Below are 11411 nucleotides of genomic sequence, written 5' to 3'. Positions count from 1 at the left end.
CTGCCGCATGGATTAGCACTGGAAACTAGCGAGGGCTTCACTGATGTGATGTGACACCATGTGTTGTAATGAGTTGCGGGGTCTCTTGCTTTGTTAGCAGCAGAATTGCTTACGGTGTATTCTTGCGTGCAAGTAGTTCTTGTGTTGCTACCCTGTCTGTACAGCAGTGCATACTGTTTACGGTAAAGGTTAAAGAAGAAATAGCACATTACGAAGGTGTGAGGAAAAGAGCACTGTAGGAAGCTATGCACGTCCCTTTGCCAAGGCTTGAATGAACGGTGGTAGTCTGGGCTAGTTGGTGATTTGGCATCAACATATTTGGACAGCACGAAATGAACAAGGACAGATGAGAGGACACAACACAGTGCCTGTGTTGTGTCCTCTCATATGTCCTCATTCATTTCGCGCTGTGCAAATATGTCCATGCCAAGGCATTAGTTGAATGCTACGCAATATAGGCAAGCCAATGCTCCTGTCCATCTCTATACAATATGTTTCTTGAAAAATGCATGACATTTGTGCAACATACATAGCAGATCATGAATGAGCAATCATACCTTCCTGTAGTTTCAGAAGTGTAGGTCACGTGATTGGTTGAAAGGAGTACTGACACAAAATTTTGAAGGCGAGATAATGTGTGGGATAGATTTGTGTGTAGACACACATAATCTGCAAAACATCAAAGGCTAATATAGCCTATAAAAAAAGCAACTTTAAAGTGTGTGCCACACAACTGCACGTCGAACGGACCACCTCACCACATGTACGCCGACTTCGTTCCGATGTAAAGAACCAAAAACCACTCACACCATGAGTTTGTGATGAAGGGAACAAAGTACACCGACCAAATAAGAGCTTAAAAGAAAACGTTTTGGCTTCCATACGGAAGCCTTGTTCACACCCTTCCTTCCCTTCATCATGTTTCTTCCCGACCAGACGGGTTTCTGTCGAACTCTCAATTTGACCATGAGTTTGTGTTGACCACCGCACTCCTTGCATGTGCTCTCTCCCACAGTTGTCGACGTGGTGGCATGCGTGGCAAATGCGTCACTTTTTAGTGTGCTGATGTGGCGAACTGTGTTTACACAAAAACCCCAGTGGGGTTGTTTTGTAAACACGGTTTCTGATAGCGCTTCTCTTAGCACTCTCGGAAACTGAAACATTATACAAACGTCTCTGTACAATCAACCATTGCGTGCTCAAGCAAACAACATTTCCAATCATGATATGTGTTTCTCAACAGGAGAAAATAAGATGTAAAATTTTTATATCAGTACTCCTTTCAGGTACTTCTGTGTTAGCTTCCATATGTAAGCTTGTGCAGGGGGAGAATAGTGTGATGTTTGCAGTTGCCACGACATAGGCATGCGATCGTCCAGGGTAATCTTTTTAAGTCTTCAGTTATAATGCATCTTAAATGTGTTAAGGCTGGGAATGTTACGTGCAGGAAAAAAAAAGTATGTTGCAGAAAGGCCCCTTCATTTCATGACAACGGGATCAACGTTCACAATAAACTTTCTCACTTTCCTAGTCTCCTGCATGTTGACAATCTCACTTTTGTGCATTAGATCGATGCTGGATATTGTGAAAACTAAGGAGACAGGTAGAAATGGTTTTTTTGGCTGTAGCACTATCTTAAGCTAGAATTTCTTGGATAGTTTGGATTTCGTGGCCTTTTTATTGTGCAATACCTCATTTTAATGTAGTGCTTGCGTCAGCCACATTGAATTACATGGGTAGCACCATGATATAATGGTTCTTTGTTGCTTTGTTATCATTTCATTGTAAGCTGATCACGACTGCCAAAAGGTGCTGTCACTGAAGGCTTTGTGTGCTCAGGCCACTTATAACTTTCAAAAGTTTTGATATAAGATCTTTATGTTATCTGGTTCTATGGTGGACACTACGTAGAAACAGGAACACCAGGAACGAAATTCCACTACTGCGTTAGGTCGTTTGTGCACCAAATTACATGCAGAAATGGCGTTTTGTGGAGTGTGCAGCTACAGTAGCTAGTTTCAAAGCAACGTCTGCCATGTTTGCCCAAGGTTAATGAAGTGTTGACAGTGCTATTAATCCCAGGCCTGCCTGGTAACCCATGCTTTTGCCTAACAATTAGATAGAGTGGTGAAAATTCTAGTGTTGTCTCTCATCACAACAGGCAAAATGTGCTGATCTACATTGGTTGAAACGGGCAGTTTATTGAATTTATTCCAACGTGGCATTGAACTGCAACAGAAGTTCAATGCCACCTCTGTGTGAAATGCGCACGCACACATACTGCTGACTTAGCTCAAAAAAGCTGCGTTTACTTGGTGGTCCTATTTATAGAAAATGCGTCACATCATCTGCAGTGGTGTGGGACCATAACAATTATAGCAAGGCTTTAGTACCATGCATGTACTGTCCACAATGGCGGTGCATACGTAAGAACGCCGCATTCCGCATAATGCGCATGAGCCAAAGTTCGGCATGAGATGCAGTGTTCATACGTATGCACTAGAACTCGCCAGCATCTCAGTGAGAGCAACAGTGGTGCCATCCGTCACGTTAAGAGCAAGAGAGTGTAACCACGGTTTTTTATTCTAGGTTTATTGTCTCTTGTAGGCCATGTATAGCTAATGCTGAAGATTTATTCTGAACGGAACATGCTAATACCACATCCAGGCAAGATAAATGAACAAAATCCCTAGCTGTAGAGCGCAGTTTCAGATTGACAGAGTGATCAGTTCGGCTACAGAACTAATTTATGGACAGGCTGTACAGCGTAATGTCGCGAATATTCAGCAGTACTTCCGTCAAATGCATCTGTACAAAAAGATAAATGGAAACTACTGTCTCATGTTTTTCGTGCATACAACATTTAATGCAAACTACTAAAAAATTTTGCTTTGGCTAAATTGTCTAAAGAACTGTTCCACCACATTAAAGCACATTGCAGGTAATAGCCTCTGAGATATTCAGCACATGGTTGCCCCAATCTCGTAAGTCATGCCTAGTTAGTGTTCGACATTTTCTGTAATTTGTGTTCATTTCAAACAAAGCAGTGCTAAGAGCAGTGCCTAAATTTAAATTGGAAAGTAAACTTACGGGGTCGAAAACTTGTTTACAGTTGGCCTTTGCTGAATGTTACTCCTGAGAAAAGTTTACAGATACTTCTGAAAGGATTGTTGAAAGAGGCAACCAGAGCAGAAAACCAGGAGTCTTGTTTCCAATCGCCCTGTACTGTGCCTCCTTGTTTGCGAACGTGCAGTTTCCCAATGCCTGTCTTTGTGTGCATTATTCAACGAGTGCAGATTACCCCTGAGCCTTGTGTGTGACCCGTTAAAGGAGCAGGCACAGATAAGCCATGCCAAGAAATGGCTCAAGAACTGCCACATTTGTGATACCGAAACATTCCAGTTGACTCTGAATGTTGCACTCTCTTGAATTTTGACTGTTGCATCAATAAAGTATTCTTTTATTTCAAGACGTCGGTGGTTTGTCAATGATAAGCAGCATCACTTCCTTGCACTTGTTTTAAAATTGTTTCATGAGCAAAGATTTAGTGCACAGTGATCTGAAGCTAATCTAATCTCATTTATAAGAATAATTTATTTTTTCTGCTTAATTAAGATAAAAAAAAGGATATCTACGCTAGCTTCTGATGTTCATAGAAAGATGATAAAGAATATTGGGAAGTTGATGCTGAAGTTTAAGCATAACTACTAGACACAGTGTAACAATAAATATGCAATGTATCAGGCATGATGGATAGATACTAAACAGTTACATACAAATGAAAAATTTATAAACAGTGTCTGTGCGCTGGAGCAGACGTCTCGACACTTCTTCAAGGCTGCAACTGATTTCCTTACCCTCTCCTCCAGTCCAAACAAAGGAGGAGCAGAGGGCAACCGCGAGAGCGAGGGTGGGAAAGAGGCGGTGTGACGAATTGGGTGAGTCAAAAGGAAAGAGGTATTTCGTGACAAAATAAAAAAAGAGGAGCGGGGGGGAGGTAGACGCTTCGCTGAATTATGGTTGTCAGCACCATAATTCAGCAACACTTTTTTTTTCACGGAATGCCTCTTTCCTTCTGACTCACCCAATCCAACACACCGGCCACTCCCCCCCGCTTTCGCAGTTGCCCTCTCCTGCTTCTTTGTTTCGATTCGAGGAGAGGGTACGGAGCATATACACACAAGCGCTAAGGAAATCAGTTCCAGCCTTGAAGAAGACAAGTCCACTTGTCGAAACGTCGGCTCGATCATGCAGACCCTGTTTACGAATTTTTCATTGCAAGCTTCAGCCTTCCCCTGACTCCTGCTTTCTTTTTTATAATAAACAAAGTGTGATAGAGGAATAAAGTAATTTAACAATGTAATGGAAACCATTTAAATGTACTGTAAAGCATTAATGGATGTAGATACTAAAAAAAATTTGCATAGTTTGCACTGGAGGCGCAGTGCCGAAGAGACAGCGCAGCTGATGGGCACCTATGTAGTCCTGGCTTTTGCTGTTTTTCTAAGTTTTGCAAATTTTATTTCTTTCTTCTGTCTTTTTTCTCTACATTTATTTCTCGTGCTTCTTCTTAAATCCCTTTCTTTCTCTCTATCTCTCACTGTACTTCTTCCTCCATTTCTCTCTATTTCTCTTTCTCATTCTTTCCGTGCTACACTTTACTCTTTCCCTCCTCCTCACCGTCACATCTCTCCTCCTCATGCTCACTTCCCTTTCCCACCCCCTTGCTACACTATACTATAGACTATTTTACAGATGGGTTTCAGTGCTGCCATACTGGGCTGTTAACCTTACCGTTTTGTATCTTTAACAACTGTATGAAAAGTGATACGGCAGACGCATGTGCATGTAAACAGTTGGGCTGGTGCATTCGACGTTTCATGACTTTATTAATTCATGTCGCGACATAAAATAAAGAAAACATTCGTTTAGCTGCCCAAGATGGCGACGTCCATTCGTCTTACGTAATATCGTCTATACAAGGCTATGCGGCGCTCTGCTAGCATGCCTGGATAGCCGAGTGGTTAGGACACTCGCCTTTGGATTGAGGGAACGTGGGTTCGAATCCCACCTCGTGAAGATTTTTTTTTTTTTCAGCAAGAATTTCTCTCTTTCTTTCTTTCTGTATTTCTCTCTCTCTTTGTAGTTGTTCTCTCACCCATCATGGTTATTACAGGCCACGCTGGAGAAATCGGCTCATGTGCTGTGAGAGCAGAGCAGAAGATGAAGAATGGAGCGTGTGCCAGTTCGTGATGAAGATAGTTTTGGGCCACAACAGACATTTATAAGTTTCGCTGTTAAAATAAACACAGACACAAATGTTGAACTGAATCCAACAGGAATAAGAACCGATGCCTAGACAAGCTGTGTTAGCTAATTAAACATAACTGCGAGAGTAGCCTTGGTAAAATGCAAACAGTGGACAGCAATGCCACCATAAAATTTCTCCCTACATTGATGGTCTACATATTTTGTCATGCCCCGAAATTACCAACATGACAAGGTACTTCAGTATCCATGACAGTATACTGACATACACACCTAGAATTTAATAAAAGTATTCTCTAATACAATACTGATAGCTATTTTGAATGAAATTAGTAATAGGTTCTACAACAATATTTAACAAGCCCAAAATGATCTAGTGCTGTTGTTTAGTGTTCCTTAAATTTAATTGACAAAAAAAAGGCATGACGAGCAAGAAATTCAGCTTGAGATTAAGAAGTTGAAATACCTCCAGCCACAAATTCTTGGAGGAAACCCGACAAGCTGCGACGAAGCCCCCCTGATCAGCACAGTCACCCCTGAAGAAGAGACCAAGCCGGTCTCGAAACATTGGGTTTCCTCCAAGAATTTGTGGCTGGAGGTATTTCAACTTCTTAATTCTTCCACCCAGCCAGACAGACTTCTGTCGAAATGTTTACATTTAGGCTTGAGATTAGTATCAGAGCATTTTATTTCTTTAATTTATTTACCCACAATACATACAGCATCTGCATGAGGCAATGTAGGGAAAAATAATGCCATAAAATTCCAAAAATAGTAATAATAATAATAAAACTTGCATTACACAACAAAGCACAGATTGGTAACACGTCATTGGAATTATATGCAGAAATGACTCTGCAGTCGGGTTGAAAAATAACGAATAGCAATGAGGAGTCAAGAAGAGTCAAGCACAAATTACTAAGTAGAAGAAAGTAAAAACAATAACATTCAATTATGCACTGGCTGTCAAATAAAACTTTGAAGCACAAGTGGGAATCATGAATGGGAAGCGGAGACAATTTCTTGAAGGAACTGATTCCCTTGTTTGTGAAAAAATGAAGATCTGAATAGATTTATTCTGGCAGTAAACTCGCACAGTTTTATCAATGACAATGCAATGTACATCTGGCGACAAAAGTTTACGGGGCATGGGCTACATCACAAATAGGAATTTCCACTCTGTTGCAAGGCGCTTCTAATTTAACGAATTATTGCATAAGTAGCTGAAGCTTTTAATTAGATGCCACCATCCCATGCTTAGTGTGAATTCAGCTTTTTTGTTAATCTCGTGTGCATAAAACTTGTGTCATCACGCGTACATAGTGTTAAAATTGAAGGAAGATCATCCTTTACCCTCGAGCGCCGGGTTTTCGGGTATATCTGTCCTTTGCATGCAAAAGAATTTTTCCACATCAAATTCTATCTGGAAGTACCATGATACATAGGCAAACCTGGCAATTGGTTTATTTACAACATATTGCATTACATTTCACAACGCCTTCTTATTTAAATGGGAATGATATCTCTGCTGATTAATGGACCGATCTCTTCGGCACTATGGCTGCCACTGAATACCTTATACAGTGTATCATGGCTCACAGTAAGGTCTCAAAATTTCTCATCATTTAGAAACTATTGGCTACTTGTTACTGTTACGAAAAAATAAGTCTCGACCTCCGTTAAAGATGCAGGTAACAGTGAGCATTGCAGTATTAGACAGGTAAGCTTCACTTATCCGTTGCAAACGAAAGCGAAATTGTCGCATCATTTGTCTTCACATCAAATGTAAAGAAGAAAATCTTTGGCACAACACCTCAGGATGCCCTCGTTTTTTCCCAGCTATCCTAGTGTGGGAGAAAGTGCTGTTTATTATGCTTGCTCTTCACTAATGGCGATTTACCTCCAGATGTAGTGCACAAGCAGCAGCAAGAATGAACGAGCAGTGCTGCGCAATGCTGCACTGAAAAGTGCAGCATTGTGCACTCCAGCAAAGGAACATTACAGCATGCTCCAAATGTGCTGACTGATCTATGGCGGATGGGCGGGCTACTGCAAAAAACACTGCACAGTGTTGGTATCGAAGTTGGCACCAAACCCAGGCCTCCCAGCAATGCAGCTGCAGCATCTCTGGTGCTGACACTGACTGGTACAAATGTCGCATTGTACAGCACAATGCATGGGAGAGCACAAACACTTTCCACTGAGACCACAATCGGAACATGCAATGAAAGACATCCAATCTTGCCACGCTTTCATGTGTCCCATAACATAGCCACGAGTTGCTTACAAAAGCAAGAGCGCACTAGTTTCTCCCTATCCCTCTTTGACTGCAGCAAAAATGAACGAAAGAAAATGGACCGAAGGGCTCGTTTCTTTGTTGGACACAGACGCAAGAAGCCAAGCAAAGCACAGGGGCCATTATTTGTAGTGTTTAACTGTAGTGTACTAGTAATTACGCCGTAAAGTGGAAGGGATTAAAGTGTATACATGCCTTGCATGTGATGTCACAGACAGGTTCTCTGAGCTTGTTCACAAGCATGGTGGCCACTGTGACTTTTTATCTCATTAGAGTGTCATTTCAGCGGAGGACACCCAGTCGTTCCCTCCCCGCTTTCTTTTGTTCGCCAGCTGCGCCAAGGGGGAACACAAAGGATTGGCGGGGGCACCGGAACCACCCTGGGTCTCAACCAGTTTGTTCTCGGAGATGGTGGCCATGGTGACGTCAATGCAAGCCATCTATTGTAGGGAAGAAGCGTGAAAGGTGGGGACAGGAAAAGGCACACAACCGCACACTGAGCTTCAGTGGCAGTCATTCTCTCCCCCACTTATTAGGTATTAGCGAACATTTACCGCCATGACTAAGACTGGAGTGACATCCTTAGCCATGGCGATAACAACGTTAAATACGAAATTGTTCTCCATATCTAGTACATTCAGCAATGTGCTCAATGCTTTTCAATACCCTAAGCAACGCTAGATATTCAGTTGCCTGCAGGACGCTTCACTTAACATACGGCTCCTACAGTGAACGGAATGTCCATGTTTTGGATTGCACCCACTTATTCAGCGATCTTTCTGTTGACAATTTCACCTGCTCCGTATTTCCAAAATATGTCCAATGAAGGCTTATATCTTTTCAAGGTAATGAGCTAGATTTTAACTATGTTTTTGTAAAAATTTCACACGACACTAGTAGAGCTTGAATCGATATGCTTTTACGAGAAATTTCGGACACGACAGATACAGATTTAATCAACTCCGTAACGAGTACGCGGGGGGTTTCACATGTGCAAATCATCTCGGGACACAACAGGGATAAGAGGAAATTATAACACGTGGTCCGCAAGTTCTTGGTAAAGGTCTTTAGCTGCAAAAATTACCTTCAATATGATATGGAGAAACATAGAGATCGGCTCTTAGCAGGCTTTCTTTCGATCATATGCGTCTACAAGATTTGCACGTGAAGTTTCAGATAGCTAAAAAACTATACCCTCAACATACCAATGGCATTAAATTCTGTAGATAACACTGCACACCTGGTATTTAGGTAAAACAACTGTTCCTACACTCCTGATAAAATAAACAGATGTGCCAATGAACAACCAACACAAGAACATTAGAGCAACTTTTCAAACTTGAATTCAAACCAATAAATTTGCTTTGCAGATAAGAAGAGACATCAGAAATACATCACACAAATGCAAAGTTCAGAAATTTGCTTTGCAGATAAGAAGAGACATCAGAAATACATCACACAAATGCAAAGTTCAGAAATTTGTAACTGCACATGGCAGAATGTGGAGTGAATTGCAGAGTGAAGTGCAGTTTTTTTATACTGACAATCAAATACAAACTTAACACAGAAGAAGAGCACGTTAAACAAACAAGCACCCGTGAAACATTAAACATGACGTGTACAGTTGTGCTCAATATGACTTGCAACACGAGAGCGCGTGGCCTCACGAGTTCAAAGATTGCACATGGCTTCAACATGTTTTACTTTCAACAGCTAAATGATATTTTCTTATTTGGGGTCATACTCAAGTGCGAGAACAGCATTTATTTATGGAAATAAGGCCATAGTAGAAGCCATGTGTAGTCTTTGAACTCGTGAGGCCACGCGCTCTTGTGTTGCAAGTCATATTGAGCGTGAATGTACATTCGCTGCAACCCTGCAAAGCAATAGGAACCCACGACTATTTTTCAGCATATCGGAAACTTGGGTTTGTTGGTGTAGCATTGCAATCCACCAGTGCACAATCACAATAAGCAGCACTGTTGTGTGTGCTTCCTTCTTGTCCTCATCGTGATTGTGTGCTGGTGGGTTGCAATAGTTTTCAGCATTTACAGCTTCTCCATCACTCAGGTTGGCCTGTGGACAAGTGTGTGACAGGCGAGATCATGATTTCACTTTTTTGGGCAAATATAACAACATGGAAATTGAGCACTAATTGGCGAATCACCACATAAACCTCTGAACGGCTGGGTCACCCGTCCACGTAAACGTGCGGTTTAAGAACAGCCACATTGCGGCTACATTGAGAGAAATATTGGCAACAAGTTCCGTAAGCACTTGCCAATACTTCACGTCTTTCAACTGCAGCCGAAAGAACAGATACGGAACTATAAAGTAACGGAACTCCAGCAACTTCTGGGGCACTGTAGTGGCGACGACGCACACAAAGAACAGAAGCTGCCACAACAGCTTTTTATGGCGCAGCTGGTGCGACATGGCGTAGCCTGCGTAGATGTAGAACGGCACGAGGCAGCAGCGCACTAGCTCGTTCCTGCCCAGCAGCCGCCTCCAAAGGTAGAAGGGAAAGTGTCGGTTGTCCGCCAATAGATACGGGTGAACGTAGGTGAAGTTTTGCACGGCAAGAAGGCAGGCTAACGTAACAGCCGCGTAAAAGAATGGCCTTCGGAGAACGCTTTCGCAGAAGCGCCTGAGAATGCCGGGCTGCAACAAGTACGGAGCGGCGTGGACGAGCGTGAAAAGCGCGAAGTAGCCGAGCTGCGGCAGGTGCGCGCACGCCTGGTGCGAAGACTTGTCGCCGAGAACGATGCCGTCGTTCACGAGCACGAAAGCCACGAACGATAGGCCCACGACCACGTAACCCGCGCACTCGCTCAACACTCTCTTCGCAAAGTCCGCGAAAAGCCGCGCTTGTTTCATCGGAGCGGAGGCGATTGCGGCGACGGCGCACGAAAGGCCTTCGGGTTTGTTGTCGCTCGCAGAAAACACACTTTCGGCGATCTCCAAGGCTTTGCAGGCGGCAACCATAAATACCCAAACGACGGAGGTCTGTCGATAAAGCACGGCTACAGCTCCGAAGCACGCAGCGAGGTGGTGACGATCGAACAGGGAGTACAGATACATGAGTTGCAGGAAGAGCACGGATCCCGGGTCGGTGTAATAGAGAAACGTGAAGAAGTGCAGCACCGGTAGCAACGACATTGCGGCGCTCGAGAGGACGAGCTTCGCGCGGACTTTGCTTCCAGCGGCTCCGGCAAGTTTGATCGCAATCAACGATGAGACGTAGAAGTTTCCGAGCGTCAAAACTATGTTGCAGCAACGCAACGCGAACAGCGAGCAAACTTCAGTGTTCGTAACAAGCCTGAGAGGAAGCAGGAACATCAGCGATGTCAGGTACAGTCCCGGTGGCGTAGTAATCATCGGATCCCAGTGAGACACGTTGTAGGCGCAGTAATTCTGTGCTTGCGGAACGTGAAAGATTTCGTCCATATACGGCGTTGGCTGAGCATCATGCAATGTGAGAGAGACTAGCACCGACGACAACAGCACCGCACTTGCGACTGCTGTTAAAGCTACGAGGTGCATAGCTTTACAAAGTGGAATACCGCCACTCTTTCGAGCGCACTCCACGGAGGCTACTTTTTCGCTACACCAAGCAAGTTTGTAAACAATATGCCACGGTAACACGCACGCAGAGCTAAACCGGAAGTGATGATGGCAATGTCTGCGGCTCTTTCCACATCCATGGAGGAAGAAAAGCCATGTTCGCATCGGTCAACTGAATGTCGATCGACGATGTTACCGATCCAATCAAAGAGCAAACAAATATGGAATATGTTAATCACAAATAAATGCTTTTTTTTCTGCGTTGTTCAGGCGTCTCTGGTGT

General features: G+C 43.3%; 1 protein-coding gene across 1 annotated transcript; it reads right to left on the bottom strand.

Moving 5' to 3' along the window:
* Nucleotides 1-8985: 8985 nt before the first annotated feature.
* LOC119394453 (putative Dol-P-Glc:Glc(2)Man(9)GlcNAc(2)-PP-Dol alpha-1,2-glucosyltransferase) lies at nt 8986-11206 on the bottom strand. The gene has a single exon (XM_037661753.2). It carries the CDS (start codon nt 11105-11107, stop codon nt 9728-9730), a length of 1380 nt encoding a protein of 459 aa, XP_037517681.2. The 5' UTR covers nt 11108-11206; the 3' UTR covers nt 8986-9727.
* Nucleotides 11207-11411: the final 205 nt, after the last annotated feature.

Source organism: Rhipicephalus sanguineus, chromosome 5, assembly GCF_013339695.2.
Source record: "Rhipicephalus sanguineus isolate Rsan-2018 chromosome 5, BIME_Rsan_1.4, whole genome shotgun sequence".
NCBI classification, from domain to species: domain Eukaryota; kingdom Metazoa; phylum Arthropoda; class Arachnida; order Ixodida; family Ixodidae; genus Rhipicephalus; species Rhipicephalus sanguineus.
Note: the sequence above shows the minus strand (reverse complement) of the source record. Positions and strands in the feature narration are given on the sequence as shown.

Bases quoted from the DNA above. Each gene is read 5' to 3' on its own strand.
- LOC119394453 (XM_037661753.2), bottom strand. From the start codon at position 11,107: ATGCACCTCGTAGCTTTAACAGCAGTCGCAAGTGCGGTGCTGTTGTCG.